The 22446-nt window shown below is 42.0% G+C and overlaps 1 protein-coding gene across 3 annotated transcripts in view; it reads left to right on the top strand.

Moving 5' to 3' along the window:
* The window catches only part of LOC143765105 (lysosomal alpha-glucosidase-like), a 300223-nt gene that overhangs the window by 197857 nt on the left and 79920 nt on the right, over positions 1-22446 (top strand). For all 3 annotated transcript variants that reach the window (XM_077251438.1, XM_077251437.1, XM_077251439.1), the window contains 3 exons: positions 4958-5089; positions 6738-6848; positions 13436-13549. In XM_077251438.1, coding sequence (XP_077107553.1) covers positions 4958-5089; positions 6738-6848; positions 13436-13549 — 357 coding nt within the window. The remainder of the gene's footprint in view (positions 1-4957; positions 5090-6737; positions 6849-13435; positions 13550-22446) is intronic.

Below are 22446 nucleotides of genomic sequence, written 5' to 3'. Positions count from 1 at the left end.
TATTGGGTGGATATTACTTTTGTGATTAGTTACAGTGGCTTGCAAAAATATTCTTCACTACTGGGATTTTTCGTATTCTGCTATCTCACAACCTGGAATTTCACTGTTTGTTTTTGAGGGTTTACATTAGTTCACATAAAGAACATACTTACAACTGTGAACATTTGGTTTTCATTTTATTGTGAAGCAAACAACAAATAGGATAAAATAGCTGAAAACTTCAGTGTCCTAGCTAGAGCCTCCATTTGTGGCCATTACAGCTGCAAATCACTTTGGATACGTTTCTATGAGCTTTCCACATCTTGCCACTGGGATTTTTGGCCATTCCTCAAGGGAAAACTTCTCCAGCTCCTTCATGTATGATGGTTTCCTCTAGTGAACAGCAATCTTCAAGTCTGACCACAGATTATCAATTGGATTAAGTTCTGAGCTTTGACTGGGCCAAGCCAAACAATTTACGTTTTCCCTTAAACCTCTCGAGTTCTGATTTTGCAGTATGCTTTGGGTCATTGTCTTTTTGGAAGGTGAACCTCCGTCCCAGTCTCAAATCCCTGACAGACTTAAACAGGTTTGCTCAAGAGCATCCCTGTATTTCACACCACGCACCTTTCCCTTGTCTCTGACCATTTTCCCTCTACTTGCCGCTGAAAACATTCCCACTGCATGATGATGCCACCACCATGTTTCACTGTGGAATGGTGTTCTTGAGGTGATGAGCTGTGTAGTTTAGTGCCAGACATAGCGTTTACATTGGTAGCTAAAAAGTTAAATTTTGATCTCATCTGACCACAGCACCTTCCTCCATACAATTTTGTGTGTAAGTAAAGACTTTTTTCTGCACACTCTTTCATAATGGCCACCTCTATGAAGTATATGGCTTATTGTGTGTAACATCCCTGCCGGCATCACTGCATGGCTTCCCATCTCCCACCAGGCGGGTACACCGACTTACTCATCACTCCAGGCCATGCAGTGAGTTCTGTCTTCTGCTTGCTGTATGCTGTAAGCTTTGTGTCCTCTGCTTGCAGTGTTCATACTTCTTGGCTGCATGCTTAGTGCGGCTGCATCTGCCCTTCTAGATTCTTAAAGAGACAGTGTGCGCATTGCTAATGTGTCCCCAGCCTATTGCTAAGAGGCATCTGGTACTTAAGGCACCTCTACCAATGGGAAGGGGCCTGAGCAACATTCTCTTTCAGTCTGTGTGCAACTATTGAGTTGCTAGGTCCTGTCCTGTTTCTAATCTTGCCTGTTCCCATTTCTGCCACCCTGGGGGCTGTATACCCAGGCATGAACCCTGAACCTGTACCTGTGTCTGTCCTTGTCTGAATTAGGACCTATCCCTGAACTTGTTTGTATCCAAGTTTGGATCTTTCCCTACCCTATTATGTCTGTCCCTGTTCCTATTCCTTAAACTTGCAGTGTCTGAACCTGCTTCTATCTCTAAAGACCTGCAGTGTCTGTACTGACACTTATCTAAAAAATTCCTGCAGTGTCTGAACCCGCACCTATCTCTATTCTGTTGTCTCTGTACAACGTTAATGATGTCTGTGTACACTTGCTACTTCAGTGTAAGTACCTATATGAATCTGGTCCTGTGTGTACTGCTCATACCTGTCCTGATATTGCTCTAGTGTGAACTCTATTCTGCCTGTCCTGTGTGTACTTGCCCTTGTTATTGTCCTACGCTTCACCACGTCCACGGTTTTTTGCCTGATCACATCTGCAGTTTCCTGCGTGACCGCTTCAGCAATTTCCTTGCTTGTCCGCACCTGCGGCTCTGCATGTGTTCCACACCTGTGGCTCTGCATCTGTTCCACATCTGCGACTCTGCATATGTTCCACACCTGCGGCTCTGTATCTGTACCACACTTGTGGCTCTGCATCTGTACCACTCATGCAGTTCTGCATCTTTTCCACACTTGTGGCTTTGCACTTGTTCCTCACCTGGACTTCTTGTCTGTTCAGTCTGAACTGGGTCCTATCTGTTTTTGTATTTGAGTCGTATTTGTCTGTGTCACAGTCCTTCCTGAAAATGCTCCTAGTCTGAACTGGGTCCAACATTCCTTTCTGAAACTGTTCCTGTCTGTCTAATCTGAAATGGGTCCTACCTGTCCATTTATTCCAGTGGTACCTGCCTGTGTCCCATTCCTTCCTGAACCTGTTCCTGTCCGTCTAGTCTGCCCTGGCTCCTGCCTGCCAGAGTATCAGCTGTGCCCATTTGCCTGTCAGAGTATCAGCTGTGCACGCCTACACCAACCTATCTGCATTCCAGCGTGGCTGCCAGTACTTGCCTGTCTGTGTATCAGCTGAACCAGACAGTATATTTAAAGTACTAGCTTGCACCTGTCGTTACAGTGTCTTGTCCCCTTGGGGGTCAGCTGCAATAGCCAGAAGCCACCCTGGAGTGGTACCTGGCAGCTACCTGCCGCACAAGCCTGACTTCACCACTAGAGGCTCCAGCGAACACCAAGGTAGCTGCTTTGTCATGCCCCTCCGGGGTAAGACTGGTTTGTGGCACAGTGGGACCACGATCCTTGCTCATGCCAACCAGCCTGAGCGTGAGTGTTACATTGTGGTCATATGGACAGATACTCCAGTCTCTGCTTGGGAACTCTGCAGCTCCTTCAGGAAAACCGTGATCTCTGTGCTGCCTCTTTGATTAATGCCGTACTTGCCCGGGCTGAGCGTTTCAGTGGGCGTTCCTCTCTTGGCAGGTGTGTTGTGGTAATATTCTTTCCATTTGATGGTAATGGATTTGACGATGCTCCAGGGGATCATCGGAGATTGGGATATTTTTTTTAACCCAACCCTGACTTATACTTCTCAACAACTTTGTCCTTGACTTGTTTGGAGATCTCCCTGGTCTTCATGGTTTTGTTTGGTTAGTGGTGCCACTTGCTTAATGGTGTTGCAGCTTCTGTGACCTTTCAGGAAAGGTGTGTATATGCTAACAAACCATGTGACACTTAGATTATATACAGGAGACTTCCTTTCTCTAAGCATGTGACTTATGAAGGTAATTGCTTACATAAGAACATTTTTAAGGGCTTCTTTGCAAAAGGAGTGGATACTTATGAAGATGCCAATTTTTAGTTAGCATATATACTTGAATATAAGCCGACCAGAGTATAAGCCGAGGCACCTAATTTTGCCACAAAAAACTGGGAAAACTTATTGACTCTAGCTTAAGCCTGGTATGCATTGTCCCCTCATAGCCATCCTGGTATGCACCACCTCCTCATCCCTATCCTGGTAAGCATGGTTCCTCATAACCATCCTTGTATACATGGTCCCCTCATCCCTATCCTGGTATGCATGGTTCCTCATCCCCATCCCCAACCTTGTATGCATGGCCATCTCATACACATTCTGGTATGCACAGCCCCTTCATTCCTATCCTGGTATGCATGGTTCCTCATCCCCATCCTTGTATGCATGACCATCTCATCGCTATTCAGCTGTGCATGGTTCCTCATCCCCATTCTTGTATGCATGACCCCTTCATCCCTATCCTGTATGCATGGCCATCTCATCCCTATTCTGGTATGCATGGCCCCCTCATCCCTATCCTGGTATGCATAGCCTCCTCATCCCGATCCTGGTATGTATGGTTCGTCATCCCTATCCTGGTATGCATAGTTCCTCATCCCCATCCTTGTATGCATGGTCCCTTCATCCCCATCCTTGTATGCATGATCATCTTATCCCTATCCTGGTATGCATGGCCCCTCATCCCTGTCCTGGTATGTATGGTTGCTCATCCCTATCCTTGTATGCATTGCCCCCATCAGAAAAGCTTAAAAAAAGAAACCATTCTACTTACTTTCCCTGCGTCTTTTGTCGGTGCCAGCAGCTACAGCTCCGGGGCGATCACGTGTCCCCACTACTTAAGGGAATGTATATTCACTGTGCTAGACACCTATGGGCGTGGAGAGAGGTAATTATTAATTTCTCTTAAATAGTGAGCCCCCGTGATCGCCCGGCCGCTGCTGGAAGTCAGTGGCTGCGGCAGGACAAAGTGCGCGCTATTGCAGAGAAATTAATATTCATACTGATAGGGAATTTAGATAGTGAGCCCCATCAGGGACAGATGATAATGTGTGCAAACTGTAAAGCGCTGCAGAATATGTTAGCACTATATAAAAATAAAAGATTATTATTATTATAGGATCCCTCTATATTTAATAACCAGCAAAGGTTAGGTAGACAGCTGCGGGCTGAGATTAATAACCTAGGAAGGGACCATGTATATTGGCCCCTCCCAGACTAAAAACATTATCTTTCAGCCGCTCCAGAAATGGCACATCCATAAGCCTCGTTCTTCCCACTTGCACTGGTGAGGTGGCAAGTGAGGTGATAGTTGAGGGGTTGATATCACCTTTGTATTGTGAGATGACGTCAAGCCCAGAGGTTAGTAATGGACAGGCATCTATAAGATACCCCCATTACTAACCCCATATATTGTATTAAAAAATACACACCCAGAATAAAGTCCTTTAATTGAAAGAATGACACAGATTCCTTTAATGAATCTAAACTAAACCATACTCACGTCATCGCCCAGTCCACTGAAGCCATAGACTCCTGTAACAGAATTAAAATAATAAACAGCAATATTCCTCACCTGTCCACCGAAAAGATAATAATCCATTTGTCCCACAATGTGTCTAGCTCTGCTACATCCAGATGGCAGCCTGCATTGTTGCATTATGCAACTATACAGCCTGCCATCAGAAGAGACACTGAGCAGCGTGTGCTAGCGCTCCTCAGTGTCTCACGGTCAACTCCTATTACCTGACTGACATCACCGCGCGTGAGTTCTTATAGCAATCATGGGAATGCAGATGTTAAGATTTTAAAGCATGAACATTACATTAACCATAGTGCAAGTAAATTTCCATCTGTAATCACTACTGTTCTGGAACCAATATTCAGATATGTGTTTTATAATTTCTAGGATGTGCAGTGGAATGACATTGACTATATGGATGCATATCTAGATTTTACTTTTGACCCAAAGCGTTTTGGAGATTTGCCAGAAATGGTGAATGAATTGCATCAAGATGGCATGAAATACATCGTAATTGTGGTAAGAATTGAAAGCTTTAAATTTACACCTATGTGATTTTTTTTTTCATTGTTCATTTACTTCCTAAATACAAATTAAAGCAACTTTCTAAATAATATTCATTAAAAATGTCCTACAATATTTGCAGCTAAAGTGTAAGTTTAAGTCCTTCACCTTGACATTCTGCAAACATTGACACAAATCCATAAGGCCTCTGCTCTGCCCCTTTTACATGTATGAATTTCTCGTATGTGTGCTGTCCATGTTTCTCGTGGATAGAACACATAGCCATTGTAGAAAAAAAGAGGATTTCCAGCACTCTGTTCTCAGTCTTAGGAAAACTTGCAGCTTTGTTATTGGAAAATGAACATTAAAAAAAATCTTACTCATGGCTGTTCATTACATATGATAATCCAGCCTTATGTATAAACAATAGTTACCACCCACTAAGGGCTGGATCAAATGTTAAATCAGCCATCATGTACGGGGAAAGACTGCGGGTTCGAAATGCGAGCCGGCATCAAAGGCAGGGATGCGACATATGATGTGAGGTTACGTTATATGTCGTGAAAGGGTTAAAGGCTATAGCCGTGGTTGCTACACATTGAATGAAGCTGTGCAATGCAGCTCTGTTCAATTTGTTTATATCTGGCTTCCATTGGAAACTTTGACATCTGATCGGTAGGGATGCCGGATGTTAGGCCCCTATTGAGTATGTATTATTTATCTACTCTTTGGATAGATCATCAGTATATCTTGACTTGACAATCCCTTTAAAATTTAAGTGCAATATCAGGAAAACTTGCAGCAGGATGTCTGTGTCTGCATCAATTTTCATCCCACCCCTTAGTAATGCGGAAATCTTCCTTCATGGACGACAGCTTTTACCTGTGAATTATAGCACCACTCCAGTGTATTTTTTATTGCACCATTGGAGTGATGCTTTAAATGTAATTCCCTTGTCTGATATGCACCTGCTGCCACCTTCATCATTTTTCAGCGTCACTCCCACCAGTCTCCAGCTAAAAGTGTCTCCAGTCTCCAGCAAATCCAGTGTTTCATAGAGTGGCACGGATGTCATTTTCAGTACAAGTCTATAAGAGCCTTGTTCAGGCTCTCGTAGGCTTACATTGAGAGCTGCTCTCACAAAACTGTGTCACGGGACTGGAGTGTTGACGAAAAATGTGGAAGATGCTGAAGGGTGAGTAGGGGACTTACATTTAAAGCAAACCAAAACACTGTAGTGGTGCTTTAAGAGCGGGTGATCAGCCCAAGAGGAAACAGAAGCAGAATTCTCTGATTAACTTTGTAATAAAGATTTACTACGAAGTTTATTAGAGAAATTGATTTATTTTAACATACTTATTTTTTTTAGTATTTATTTTATATTTTTCATTTCCTTATTTTAACTTATACTATTGATTTATATAAAAAAAATAGATTTAAATGCTGGTTACTTTTTTAATTGTAGACTCATTGAGTCTAAACTGAGTTGCGAGTGTAAGGTATCTACTTGCACTTCATCCTATGACCTCATCAAAGAAGTTTTTTGAAAACATGTTTACATGGGCATTGGGATATGAATTAAAAATAATTCCAGATCCTCTGTATCTTTACTTTTATTATATAATTGTATTTGCTTATGCCTGTTTTTATGTCTGTTTATTAGGAACCAGCTATTGGCCTTACTAGCCCTAAAAGAAGATATCTACCATATGAAGATGGACTTAACAGAGGAGTTTATATTACCAATGAAACTGGCCAGCCACTCGTGGGCAAGGTACAAAATCTTGTATGCCTCAAAACCAGCTATGTATAGTATCTGCAGCCACAGATCCATTAATTTCCTAAGTGGCCGCACTTGTTGTTTTCCAGAAGCCCCAAAGAGATTGAATGGAGCTGCGATCAGACATCCCACCTACCGCTCCATTCTAAAATGTCCAATCATGGATAAAACTACCCCATTGTTCCAATCAGTGGCGTTTCTAATGGTTGGACCTAAGCGATCACCTATCCTGTGGAGCCCATGGATCAGTGATAACTTGTTTTAACCAAAGAACCCTTTAATGTAAACTACCGTAATTATACATCCCAGTTATGGTGGCGCACAGTAGATGTGCAGGGTCCGCCTGTCTTTTACAGTTGATGCACCACTATAACAAGGATAACAGCTTACAGATATTTGCCTATAGCTGTAGGGTGGGTCCTGTTGTGAACTCTATTTTTAGGCTCCCTCTAGTGGTCACAAGCGGTACTGTGTAGTGTTGTCTTCTGCAGGTTGGCTGCATCAGCTGGTTCGTTATCCTTGGTTCGTTTCCTATTTAACTCACCTGGATACTCAGTTCCTTGCCTGCTATCAATGTATTCAGTGCTCTTCAGATTCCTTGTGATTACCTTGCTCCCAGCCTCTCCAAGACAAGCTAAGTTTTTGTCCGTTCATTTTTTGATTATCAGCATTCATCATGTTTCTTGTCCAGCTTGCTAAGATGTGATCTCCTCGCTTGCTGGTTGCTCTAGGGGACTGCGTTTCTCCCCCCACACCGTTAGTTGGTGCGGGGGTTCTTGAAATCTCAGTGTGGATATTTTGTTAGGGTTTTTTACTGACCACACAGACCCCTTGCTGTTTTCTGCTGTCTAGTGTTAGTGGGCCTCATTTGCTGAATCTGTTTTCACCCCTGTGTATGTGCCTTCCTCTTACCTCACCGTTATTATTTGTTGGGGGCTTCTATATCTTTGGGGATTATTTCTCTGGAGGCAAGAGAGGTCTTTCTTTCTCTCTAGGGGTAGTTAGTTCCTCAGGCTGGCTCGAGACATCTAGGATTTTTAGGCACGTTCACCGGCTACTTCTAGTGTGTTTGGATAGGTTCAGATTTGCGGTTAGTCCAGTTTGCCACCTCCCTAGAGCTTGTCCTATGTTTGTTACTTAGCTGGAGTAATTCGTGATCCTCAACCACTAAGGATCATAACAGTATAGCAGGCCACAAAAAGTGTTTAATGCATCGCAGAAGTGGGATAAAAAGAAGACCTGAGTACATTTTTTTTTCCCGCTTTTCCTTTGCTGCAGTCTGTTTAGTTTCTTTCATCCCCTTGAACTCTGGGTGGTTTTGAGCTCAGCTGCAGACATGAATATTCAGACTCTGACTTCTAGTGTGGATCATCTTACTGCACGGGTGCAAAGTATTCAGGATTTTGTTATTCATAGCCCTATGTCAGAACCAAAGATACCCATTCCTGAGTTGTTTTCTGGAGATAGATCTAGGTTTCAGAATTTTAAAAATAATTGTAAGTTATTTCTGTCTCTGAGACCTCGTTCCTCTGGTGATTCCGCTCAGCAAGTTAAAATTGTTATCTCCTTGTTGCGCGGCGACCCTCAGGATTGGGCCTTCTCTCTGGCGCCAGGAGATCCTGCATTGCTTAATGTAGATGCATTTTTTCTGGCTCTTGGACTGCTTTATGAGGAGCCTAATCTTGAGAATCAGGCAGAAAAAGCGTTGCTGGCTATCTCTCAAGGTCTGGATGAAGCAGAGGTGTATTGTCAAAAATTTCGGAAATGGTCGGTGCTTACTCAATGGAATTAGTGTGCCCTAGCTGCAAATTTCAGAGAAGGTCTTTCTGAGGCCGTTAAGAATGTTATGGTGGGGTTTCCCACCCCTACAAGTCTGAGTGATTCTATGGCTTTAGCTATTCAGGTTGATCGGCGTTTGCGGGTGCGCAAATCTGTTCATCCTTTGGCGGTATTTTTTGAACAGAGACCTGAGTCTATGCAATGTGACCAAACTCTGACCAGAATTGAGCGACAAAGTCATAGACGTCAAAATGGGTTGTGCTTTTACTGTGGTGATTCTACTCATGTTATCTCAGCATGCTCTAAACGTTTAAAAAAAATCGCTAAACCTGTCACCATTGGTACGATACAGCCTAAATTTATTTTGTCTGTTACTTTGATTTGTTCTTTGTCGTCCTACCCGGTTATGGCTTTTGTGGATTCGGGTGCTGCCCTGAATCTGATGGATTTGTCGTTTGCCAGGCGCTGTGGTTTTGTCCTGGAGCCTTTGGAATTTCCTATTCCTCTGAGGGGAATTGATGCTACGCCATTGGCTGAGAATAAGCCTCAGTATTGGACACAAATGACCATGTGCATGACTCCCGTACATCAGGAGGTGATTCGTTTTCTCGTTCTGCATAATTTGCATGATGTTGTCGTTTTGGGTCTGCCATGGCTGCAGGCTCATAATCCAGTTTTAGATTGGAAAGCTATGTCTGTGTCAAGTTGGGGTTGTCAGGGAATTCATGGCGATACTCCGTTGGTGTCTATTGCTTCTTCCACTCCTTCTGAGGTCCCTGAGTTTTTGTCTGACTACCAGGATGTATTTAATGAGCCCAGGTCCAGTGCCCTGCCCCCTCATAGGGATTGTGACTGTGCTATAAATTTAATTCCTGGTAGTAAATTCCCTAAGGGACGACTTTTTAATTTGTCTATACCAGAGCATGCCGCGATGCGGAGTTATATAAAGGAGTCTTTGGAGAAGGGACATATTCGCCCATCCTCTTCCCCTCTTGGTGCAGGATTTTTTTTTGTGGCCAAGAAGGACGGTTCTTTGAGACCTTGTATAGATTATCGTCTTCTGAATAAAATCACAGTCAAATTTCAGTATCCTTTGCCACTATTGTCTGATTTGTTTGCTCGGATTAAGGGGGCCAGTTGGTTCACTAAGATAGATCTCCGTGGTGCGTATAACCTTGTGCGCATTAAGCAGGGAGATGAATGGAAAACAGCATTTAATACGCCCGAAGGCCATTTTGAGTACTTGGTGATGCCTTTTGGACTCTCTAATGCTCCTTCTGTGTTTCAGTCCTTCATGCATGACATCTTCCGAGAATATCTGGATAAATTTATGATTGTTTATCTGGATGACATTTTGGTCTTTTCTGATGATTGGGAGTCCCATGTGAAGCAGGTCAGGATGGTGTTTCAGGTCCTGCGTGCTAATGCTTTATTTGTGAAGGGCTCAAAATGCCTCTTCGGAGTACAGAAGGTCTCCTTTTTGGGAGTTATTTTTTCTCCTTCTACTGTGGAGATGGACCCAGTCAAGGTCCAGGCTATTCATGACTGGACTCAGCCTACGTCTGTTAAGAGTCTTCAGAAGTTCTTGGGTTTTGCTAATTTTTACCGTCGTTTCATCGCTAATTTTTCTAGCGTGGTTAAACCTTTGACGGATTTGACCAAGAAGGGTTCTGATGTGACTAATTGGTCTCCTGCGGCCGTGGAGGCCTTTCGGGAACTGAAGCACCGGTTTTCTTCAGCTCCAGTCTTATGTCAACCAGATGTCTCTCTCCCCTTCCAGGTTGAGGTTGATGCTTCTGAGATTGGAGCAGGGGCTGTTTTGTCGCAGAGAAGCTCTGATGGCTCTGTGATGAAGCCATGTGCTTTCTTTTCAAGAAAGTTTTCGCCTGCCGAGCGGAATTATGATGTTGGTAATTGGGAGTTGTTGGCTATGAAGTGGGCATTTGAGGAGTGATGACATTGGCTCGAAGGAGCTAAACATCGTGTGGTGGTCTTGACTGATCACAAAAACCTGATTTACCTCGAATCTGCCAAGCGCCTGAATCCTAGACAGGCTCGTTGGTCGCTGTTTTTCTCCCGTTTCAACTTTGTGGTCTCATACCTGCCTGGTTCGAAGAACGTGAAGGCTGATGCACTTTCTAGGAGTTTTGTGCCTGACTCTCCGGGAGTTTCTGAGCCGGCTGGTATTCTCAGAGAGGGAGTGATTTTGTCTGCCATTTCCCCAGATTTGTGACGAGTGCTGCAGAAATTTCAGGCGGATAGACCTGACCGTTGTCCATCAGAGAGACTGTTTGTTCTGGATAGATGGACCAGCAGAGTTATTTCCGAGGTTCATTCTTCGGTGTTGGCCGGTCATCCTGGGATTTTTGGTACCAGAGATTTGGTGGCTAGGTCCTTCTGGTGGCCTTCCTTGTCGCGGGATGTGCGTTCCTTTGTGCAGTCTTGTGGGATTTGTGCTCGGGCTAAGCCTTGCTGTTCTCGTGCCAGCGGTTTACTTTTGCCTTTGCCTGTCCCGAAGAGGCCTTGGACGCACATTTCCATGGATTTTATTTCGGATCTTCCAGTATCTCAGAAAATGTCTGTCATCTGGGTGGTGTGTGATCGTTTTTCCAAGATGGTCCATTTGGTGCCCTTGCCTAAGTTGCCTTCCTCCTCTGATTTGGTTCCTCTATTTTTTCAGAATGTGGTTCGCTTGCACGGCATTCCTGAAAATATTGTGTCTGATAGAGGATCCCAGTTTGTGTCCAGGTTTTGGCGGACTTTTTGTGCTAAGATGGGCATTGATTTATCTTTTTCGTCGGCCTTCCATCCTCAGACTAATGGCCAAACCGAGCGAACTAATCAGACGTTGGAAACTTATTTGAGATGTTTTGTTTCTGCTGATCAGGATGATTGGGTGACTTTTTTGCCATTGGCCGAGTTTGCCCTTAATAATCGGGCTAGTTCTGCTACTTTGGTTTCGCCTTTTTTCTGCAATTCTGGTTTTCATCCTCGTTTTTCCTCGGGTCAGGTTGAGTCTTCTGACTGTCCTGGGGTGGATTCTGTGGTGGATAGGTTGCAGCAGATTTGGAACCATGTGGTGGACAATTTGAGGTTGTCACAGGAGAAGGCTCAGCGCTTTGCCAACCGCCGCCGCGGTGTGGGTTCCCGACTTCGTGTTGGGGATTTGGTGTGGCTGTCTTCTCGGTATGTTCCTATGAAGGTCTCCTCTCCTAAATTCAAGCCTCGCTTCATCGGTCCTTATAAGATCTTGGAAATCCTTAACCCGGTGTCTTTTCGTTTGGATCTCCCAGCATCGTTTGCCATTCATAATGTGTTCCATAGGTCTTTGTTGCGGAGGTATGTGGTACCTGTGGTTCCTTCTGTTGACCCTCCTGCTCCGGTGCTGGTCGAGGGTGAATTGGAGTACGTGGTGGAGAAGATTTTGGATTCTCGTATCTCTAGACGGAGGCTTCAGTATTTGGTGAAGTGGAAGGGCTATGGTCAGGAGGATAATTCCTGGGTTGTCGCCTCCGATGTTCATGCGGCCGATTTGGTTCGTGCCTTCCACGCGGCTCATCCTGATCGCCCTGGGGATCTTGATGAGGGTTCGGTGACCCCTCCTCAAGGGGGGGTACTGTTGTGAACTCTATTTTTAGGCTCCCTCTAGTGGTCACAAGCGGTACTGTGTAGTGTTGTCTTCTGCAGGTTGGCTGCATCAGCTGGTTCGTTATCCTTGGCTCGTTTCCTATTTAACTCACCTGGATACTCAGTTCCTTGCCTGCTATCAATGTATTCAGTGCTCTTCAGATTCCTTGTGATTACCTTGCTCCCAGACTCTCCAAGACAAGCTAAGTTTTTGTCCGTTCATTTTTTGATTATCAGCATTCATCATGTTTCTTGTCCAGCTTGCTAAGATGTGATCTCCTCGCTTGCTGGTTGCTCTAGGGGACTGAGTTTCTCCCCCCACACCGTTAGTTGGTGCGGGGGTTCTTGAAATCTCAGTGTGGATATTTTGTTAGGGTTTTTTGCTGACCGCACAGACCCCTTGCTGTTTTCTGCTGTCTAGTGTTAGTGGGCCTCATTTGCTGAATCTGTTTTCACCCCTGTGTATGTGCCTTCCTCTTACCTCACCGTTATTATTTGTTGGGGGCTTCTATATCTTTGGGGATTATTTCTCTGGAGGCAAGAGAGGTCTTTCTTTCTCTCTAGGGGTAGTTAGTTCCTCAGGCTGGTTCGAGACGTCTAGGATTTTTTAGGCACGTTCACCAGCTACTTCTAGTGTGTTTGGATAGGTTCAGATTTGCGGTTAGTCCAGTTTGCCACCTCCCTAGAGCTTGTCCTATGTTTGTTACTTAGCTGGAGTAATTCGTGATCCTCATCCACTAAGGATCATAACAGGGTCCCTAGAGTCCGTTCCCCTGGTGGGCCACAGACACCCCAGTCTGACTTTTCCCTGATATACGGATATGTGAAAACTCCAGCCCATCACTGTCTAAAGTGGGTCAATGAAATGGCCAGTGATTGGCTGAGGGGTCTTAGCCTGTAGACCGGGACTTAGGGACTTGTAGAGGATCAAAGAAGCTTAGAAATGGGAGTTGATGATAATCGATGAAGTGTGTATCACTTCAATTTTTTTTTCAGCTCTAAAGTGGACAGCCCGTTTTAATGCTAACCCTACACAGCAAACCTAAACATCTTATCTTGAACTCACATTATGCTTTATGTTTTTATAATGATACAATTTTAAATAAGAAACACAATTATGCATTTGTTAGAATGTATGGCAACAATTTACATATTTAATAATGTATTCTATTTAGGTTTGGCCTGGTCTAACAGTGTTTGTTGACTTCACAAACCCAGAAGCACATAAATGGTGGTACGAAATGCTCAAGGATTTTCACGATAAAGTGCCTTTTGATGGCATGTGGATTGTAAGTAATAAATTAATAATCATTTCTTTGTACTTTTTTTCTTCTTTTTGTTAGTACTAGACATTATATATAGCAAAACCTAAAAGGGATCTGTCACTAGATATCATTATATAGACTGCGTACACTGTTTAATAAGTTTCTTTATGAAAGCTTCTTAATAATAAAATTTTTAGCTCAGTTTATCTTTATTAAATTATTTAACATCTATGCTCATATGAATTTTTTAAGTACATATATCAGCTTCAAAAGGTTTAAGAGATATAATAAATAATTTAGTTTGAATAAATGTGTTGCAGATTTGCAGATGTAGAGTGACCATGGTGACGTAATTCAAATGATGGACCGACCTCCGAAAATTGTCTCTAAACATTGACTACCTTTCACAATGCCTACTTGGTTTGGACCATGCAATGTAACACTTCAGCTAGACATGGGTACAAAAACTGAATACTGCATACATAAGGATAGATCATCAACTTTATTGTAGTGAGACAGCACTTAAAGCAATTTTTGGTAAATGAAACTATTTACAATTCGGAAATATATCAAGGTTGGAATTTGAGGCAAAATAACTAAATGGAATATTAACACAGTCATATTATACCCACAGGCAGCTGTCGATGCGCATTAGACACAAAGCAGCCAGAAATTGTTTAACCTGCATTTGGGCCTTTTTTTCATCTATCTGTATTGCTTTTTAACCCCTTCACCCTGAAGCCTGTTCTGACTTTCCTGACACGACTGTTTTTTTTCAATTCTGACACAGTGTCACTTTATGAGCTTATAACTCTGGAACACGAGAATGGATCCCAGTGATTCTGAGACATTTATTTTGTGACACATTGTACTTCATGTTAGTGGTATATTTAGGTCGATAGTTTTTGTGTTTATTTGTGAAAATTTCTCCTGAGCACACGATACCCAATATTTGGAGGAAAACTACTGTTTGGGTGCACAGCAGTGCTCGGAAGGGAAGGACACCATTTGACATCTGATGGAGGATGCTGTTGTGAATTCTGTTCTCGAGCTCCCTCCTGTGGTTATGAATGGTACTTCGGCGAGTTCTGTTCATGGACTCCCTCTGGTGGCTGTGAGTGGAGCTGCTGGTTCTGAGATTCCTTCTCCAGCTGATCTCGTTCAGGTCTTGGCTGGCTGCTCTATTTAACTCCACTCAGATCGTTACTTGATGCCAGCTGTCAATGTCCTAGTACTGGTTCAGTTCTCTTGGATCTTTCAGATGACCTGTCTACTTCAGCAAAAGCTAAGTCCCTGCTAGCTTATTTGTTACCACTGTGTTTTTGTCCAGCTTGCTGTTATATTTAATCTTGTTAGCTGGAAGCTCTGGGATGCAGAGTGGCACCACCGCGCCGTGAGTCGGTGTGGTGGTTTCTTTTGCACACTCCGTGGTTTTTTGTTAGTTTTTTATGCTGACCGCAAAGATACCTTTTCTATCCTCAGTCTGTTTAGTTCAGTCTGGCCTCCTATGCTGAAACCTATTTCATTCCTGTGTTTGTGACTTCCATCTTAACTCACAGTCAATATATGTGGGGGCTGCCTATTTATTTGGGGAATTTCTCTGAGGCAAGGTAGGCTGTATTTTCTGTCTTTAGGGGTAGTTAGCTCTTAGGCTGTGAAGAGGCGTCTAGGCAGAGTCAGGAACGCTCCACGGCTATTTCTAGTTGTTGTGATAGCATTAGGGGTTGCGGTCAGCAGAGCTCCCATTTCCCAGAGCTCGTCCTGTATTGTTAGTTTGCTCATCTGGTCATTTCTAGTGCTCCTAACCACCAGCCCAACATAACAGGATGCCATGTTGTATTTGCAGAGCCTCTGATGTGTCTAAATAGTGTAAATTCCCCTCAAGTGACACCATTTTGGTAACTACACCTGTCAAGGAATTTATCTACATGTGTGGTGAGCACCTTCAACACCCAGGTGCCTCACAGAATTTTATAACTTTGAGCCGTAAAAATAAAAAAATCACAGTTTTCCCACAAAAAATGTTTTCGTCCTAATTTTTTTATTTTGACAAAGGTAACAGAAGAAAATGGCCATACAATTTGTTGTGCAATTTCTCCTTAATATGGCGATATGCAATATGTGGTGTAAAACTACTCTTTGGCCACACAGCAGGACTTGGAAGTGAGAGAGCACCATTTGACTTTTGGAACAGAAAATTGGCTGGAATAGATAGCGGACACCATGTTGTGTTTGCAAAGCAATGTGATGTGCATAAACAGTGGAAGCCCCCTACAAGTGCACAATTTTGGAAACTATATGCCTCAAGGAATTTATCTAGATGTGCGGTGAGCACCGTGAACCCACAGGTGCTTCACAGAATTTTATAACATTTTGCCATGAAAATGAAAATTAAGTTTTTTTCCCAAAAAATGTTACTTTAGCTTCAAATTTTTCATTTTCACAAGAGAAACATTAGAAAACGAATGGTTCAATTTGCCACGCAATTTCTCCTGAGTGTGACAATACCCCATATGTGGTGAAAAACTACTTTTGAGAAACAATGCAAATCTCAGAAGTGAAAGAGCGCCATAATATAGTGCAGATTTTGCTGATATGGTTTGCGGGTGTTATGTCACATTTGCAGGGCCCCTGAAGTGCCACAACAGCAGCAACCCCCCCCCCCTATATTACCTCATTTTATAAACTACACTCCCTAATGGATTCATCTAAGGGTGAAGAGATCATATTGACACCACATAGGCCTCACAGAATTTTATGCCATTGGACAGTGAAGAAAAAATACTTACATTATTACCACAAAAAATGTGTTTTAGTCCCAGAATGCCATATACCGAACCTTTATTAGAAATTACACCCCTCTGGCTCTGGGATATTATCTACAGGTCTATTGATTTTGACTCCATGGGTGTTTTACAGAAACAAACAACTACAGATGTTGCTGAGTGAAAATTTTACATCCGCATGGCAATGCCAAGTATAGGGCAGGTGCATTGTACCCAACTCGTGCTTTTGAAGCCATGCATCCTGTAAATTATGCAAGTGCTCATCGCTACAGAAATGTCAAACATGTGGATTCTAAATGTGGTATAGGTACATTGTATAGCTTAGAAGGAGGTGGGGTAATTTGGATTTGGGAGTGCAGAATTCATTGGATTTCTTTTGGGGGTGGAGAGGAGCCATATCACTTTTCCAAAGACTTTGTACTACCAGTAATGTAGAAATCCACTATATTTCCATTAACAGATGATGAACCTGAGTGGAAACTTGTTTTTTTTTGTGGATTCAGTTAACGCTTTTATTGAGAACATATAACATGACATTTTGGATCACATTTTTCCTATGCTCTACGCTGAGCACTTAAATACGGGTTTCCATCTAAATCTCCAAATTATATGATTCAGATGAAACCCCTGAGGGATACATTCACTATAATGAGTCAACAGAGTTATTATGGACTCCATCTGGCCTCTGTTCAGGGTTGTTCTTCTTTTCAGAGGTGCACATCAGTCCAAAGTATCTCCATCTGTCTCTTTATAGGGAATTTTCCGCCGGGGGTTCTGTCTGAATCATATGTTTCAGAGATTTACTTGGAAACCCCACTTAAGCGCTCAGCGTATAGTGCACGATAAATGTGAGCCGAGCCTTATTGCGATCTTTGGGAGGCAGAATGAACAAATCAACAATAGATGAGGATTTGGTTTTATTTATCTTTTACGCTATATCTCATGCTGTATAAGTGATTATACAATCTCATTCTTTGGGTCGATGTGATTACAGCGATACCACATTTATATTGTTTTTTTTCTGCTTGGCTTCTGGGACACACTAAAAAACACTTTTTATTGTGCATTGTCATATTTTGAGAGCTATAATTTTTTTATATTTCTGCTGACAGAGTCATGTGAGGGTTTGTTTTTTGCGGGACAAGTTGACATTTTTATTGGTACCATTTTTGGTCACATATCGTTTTTTGATCACTTTCTGTTTCAATTTTTGGGAGGCAAAGTGAACAAAAAAAGCAATTCAGGAATTGATTTTTTAATGCCATTCACCGTGTAGTAAAATCATAAGGCTGATTTATTCTTCAGGTCAGTATAATTACACTGATACAACATGTATGTTTTGCCTTTTTTACGCAATAGTCTGTGCTCTAAATATAAATAAAGGCCGAGATCCACCGAAGCAAGGAATATATAGTGATGATATATAGTAAAGCAGTAAATCTTTATTGGAAACAGTCTGACAATAGACAAGCATAAAAAATATACAATTAAAATATATGGGAGAGATGTGCGCGTATCAAGAAATGTGCTACAGATGAAAAGTAATATATATTAATTAAGTCTGTACATATTTATTTATTAATTTTATATAGAAAATACACTATAAATAAAGTATAGTAGATATCGATTAAATTTGTATAATAAAAGACCAATGTTGCGTATTGCGGATAAGATATACTTCACAAAATTGATATAAATTTATAATATTTTCCCTAGGAAGTACAGATGCCAAACATGGTACAAAAAATATATCTATATGTAAAAATTAAAAAAAAAAAATTATTATTATTTAATTAATTTAAAAGTCAATATATAAAATAAATAAGGAAGTGTATTAAATTACTACATAAAATGAGAGAAATAAAGACATAACATTTTGGATCCCATATAAACCAGTGTATAGCATCAGAAAAGTGAAGTAAAGTGCATATATTTGGAAATCCACAAGATACTATATAACATCCATTTCAAAGTGCCATGTGCATGTGCAAAATACTATACAATACATATCCTTAAAGTGCCATGCACATATGTATAAGGAGATCAAAAAAGTATATATTAGGGGAGTATACCTTTAAATCCCGCCAAGGTCTTGATACTGCGCACCCCGACGCGCGCTTCGGAATGTAAGTTCCTTCATATGGGGAATCTTTTTTTACACAATAAAAGCTATTTTAGAAAAAATTGAATTGTTTTTGCATTGCTATATTCTGAGAGCTTTTATTTTTTCCACTGTTGGAGCTGTATGCCTACTTTTTCTGCAAGACATAATGCCATTTTCAGCTATACTATTTTTATATACATTCGACATTTTGATAGCATTTTCTGCCACTTTTTGTTCGGCGGTATTCTTGCCATGTTTTTTATTTATTTTTTGTTTACTGAAGGGGTTAATTAGAGTGACAGTTTTATAGATTGGGTCATTCTGGACACATCAATACCAAATATGTGTACTCTTTTATGATTTGCAGCTTTTACACAATAAAAACTATTTTTTAGAAAAAATAATTGTTTTTGCATCGCTTTGTTCTGAGAGCTATAACTTTTTTATTTTTCCACTGAGAGCTGTATGGTGGTTTGTTTTTTTGCAGGGCAAGATTATGTTTTCAGCTATACTATTTTTATTTGCATATGACTTATTGATCATATTCTATTCCACTTTTTTGTTCAAAGGTATCATGAAAAAGCATGTTTTTTTACGGTGTTTACTGAAGGGGTTAACTAGTGTGACAGTTTTATAGATGACGTTATTCCTGACATGCCAATACCAAATGTCACTGTATTTGGTTTAGCTTTTTTTACATGAATATATGTATTTATTATTTGTAATATTTTTTCAGACGTTTTGTTCTTTAGTTTGTGATTTTTTTAAATATGTTTTTTAAATTTCTAAAACTGTATTTTTATTTTTTACCTTATCCCTCCGTGGGGCATCAACTTTGCCTGCCCTGATCGCTGATCTAATACTCTGCAATGCTTTTGCATTGCCAAAGTCATGTGGCAAGGCTCGTTAAAGGGACCGTATTAACTTTTAGGATTACTTCTTCCAATAGGTGGCACTAGAGTTCTAGTTCTCTTTCTCTCAGAAGAAACAATTTGCATATTTAATTTCTCAGAAGAGCATTTCAAGGCTTAAAAGTCTCTTCACATTGACATGTCAGGCTTGGCTTGTCATTGTCACTCTTCACAAGGAGAAACGTTAGCCCTTGGAACCCGTCCAGCCAAACCAGATCTCACACTTTGCACTGATGGTGGGTAGGACCCCTAAACACCGTGTCTGCAAATTGAGTTTGTTTTGGTTTTATCCTTAGTCATAGGCGAGATTCGTTGATGGGTCAATATTGACTTTTAGGATTGCTACTTCCAATAGCTGGCACTAGAGTTCTAGTCCTTTTCCTCTCTGAAGAGGCGAATTGCATTTTGAAAACAGTAAGAACAGAGGTTTATTGAAATGTATATATGGACAGACCTACATGTGCAGCTGATCTCCCTCTCCTTGCATTATCACAAATGCGAGACACTCCATAATAGTTCAAGAGTGCCTTTAAAAACAACCTGTCATCTATCCTTACATATCTATTTAGTGAATAATTGTATTCTGTTTGATATACCGATTCTAGACCAGTTGGACAGGTTCTTCCATCAAAAGGTTCTTCTCAGTTTTTAGTCTTAAACTATATATGGTACTTCAACCATTTTAAGTGCACTGTTTAAGTTTCATCATATACCGTAAATTAAATGCAAGTCCAAAGCTTTTGTGACATGACATCTAATTGACCTTCTGTACAGCCACTATCAAAGTATCAAAATGTTTATGCCAAAAGTTTGTTTTTCTTTCCTAAACCTTTCATAACAATTTAACATTGTCTCTGAGTAAAATATATATACATATATATTTTAGGCACTATATAATTAAATTTAATAGGTAGGGTGGTTCAGGTTTTTCCCATTTACCGTAATTAGCATTTAATAAGCTGTAGAGTTACAGGTTTTCTTAGTAACACAGCATCATTGTGAAGCCAGATATGACATGGAGATGGACTGGAGAAAAGCTCAGATGCTTGCCCAGTGGAACTGTCATGATTCCACCACTCACTGTGTCCTGGACGCAGAGAGTGACAGCTCAGCTGCCCTATAGAATCAGGGTCATGCTGATCTGTAAGTATTGTGAGTGACAGCTCAGCCATCCAGTCTGAGGCAGGGGCATGCTGAGCTATCAGTATTGTGACAGCTCAGCCGTCCAATCTGAGGCACAAGTTTGTTGATCTGGCAGTATTGAGAGTGACAATCCAGCCACCAATCAAGGCAGGGGCTTGCTGGGTTTCTTCCAGGTGTCTCCCATTCTAGATGATTACCTGGCTATTTAGCTGAATAGTAATGTTATTGCCAGTCATAGCTTTAGCTCTCTAGTGTGTGTGTGCCTTGTTTTCCAGTGCTCTGTTTCTGATCTTTTGCTGCCCATCCTTTGACCTTGCATTTGGCCGTTCATTTGCCTAGCACCTGTCTTGATCCGTTAGCTTCCTGGAATTCTGACCTTGGACTGTGAACTGACTATGCATTTGTCTTAAGGCCCCGTCACACACAGCGACGCTGCAGCGATACAGACAATGATGCTGATCGCTGCAGCGTCGCTGTTGTGTCGCTGTGTGGTCGCTGGGGAGCTGTCACACAGACAGCTCTCTCCAGCGACCAACGATCAGGGGAACGACTTCGGCATCGTTGAAACTGTCTTCAACGATGCCGAAGTCCCCCTGCAGCACCCGGGTAACCAGGGTAAACATCGGGTTACTAAGCGCAGGGCCGCGCTTAGTAACCCGATGTTTACCCTGGTTACCAAAAAAAACAAACACTACATACTCACCATCTGTTGCCCATCAGGTCCCTTGCCGTCTGCTTCCTGCTCTGACTGAGCCGCCGTACAGTGAGAGCAGAGCGCAGCGGTGACGTCACTGCTGTGCTCTCACTTTACGGCGGCAGTCAGAGCAGGAAGCAGACGGCAAGGGACCTGACGGGCAACAGATGGTGAGTATGTAGTGTTTGTTTTTTTTTACATTTACGCTGGTCACCAGGGTAAACATCGGGTTACTAAGCGCGGCCCTGCGCTTAGTAACCCGATGTTTACCCTGGTTACCAGTGAAGACATCGCTGGATCGGTGTCACACACACCGATTCAGCAATGTCAGCGGGACCTCAACGACCAAAAAAAGGTCCAGGCCATTCCGACACGACCAGCGATCTCGCAGCAGGGGCCTGATCGCTGGTACGTGTCACACATAGCGAGATCGCTACTGAGGTTGCTGTTGCGTCACAAAACTTGTGACTCAGCAGCGATCTCGCTAGCGATCTCGCTATGTGAGACGGGGCCTTTACACTCTGTTTATGACTAGCCCTCTTGGTAACTGACCCTGTACCTCTTAACTACCTGGTCTCACAGGTTTTCCTTAAGTAGTGACTCAGCGTCACATTTGTGACTCAGCACAACAGGAACAGTGCCATCTAAATTTCTTAACAATTTGCTTCTTGTTGCCACTGACTCTTCAAAAAATATTCTGACCCCTTTACTTTTTAAACTTTTAGTTACATAACAGTTTTATACTAAAAAATAGCATTTTGTTGTCATGAATCTATGCATGATAGCACCAAAATAACAAATAGCCCAAGTTGACAAAGCTAAATCAGGTCTGAAGTTTTGTGCGAATTGTATTAACCCATCCATGACATATAACATACATCCACATCATGAATTGCCCGCATCTTTCCCAGCATATGATGGCTGATTTAATCAGCTATCACGTACCTATAAAAGCCATCAGTTGAGCAGCGCAGAACATTTAGCATGTGTTGGCAGCGGAGTGAGTCATTCCATGTGCCCATCGACGCACCTATGATATGATTGCGGGGTGCCAATGAGTTGCCATGACAGCCAGGGGTCTGATGAAGATCTCCATGCTTGTTATGATTTTACTGTGAAAGTCTGCCTGTAGCTGGCATTCATAGAAGATGATGATTTTCACTATACATAGCAGTGTATATTTTAGTGGTTAATATAAAAAAGCACAACCTTAGACCCCCTTTACATGTGGTATCTGTTTTTATCATAGTGTGAGGGGTTGACTCACTTATCTGCTTCCCAAG

This window comes from Ranitomeya variabilis, chromosome 4 (assembly GCF_051348905.1).
Source record: "Ranitomeya variabilis isolate aRanVar5 chromosome 4, aRanVar5.hap1, whole genome shotgun sequence".
Lineage (NCBI taxonomy): Eukaryota > Metazoa > Chordata > Amphibia > Anura > Dendrobatidae > Ranitomeya > Ranitomeya variabilis.
This window is presented reverse-complemented; position numbering and strand designations above follow the sequence as displayed.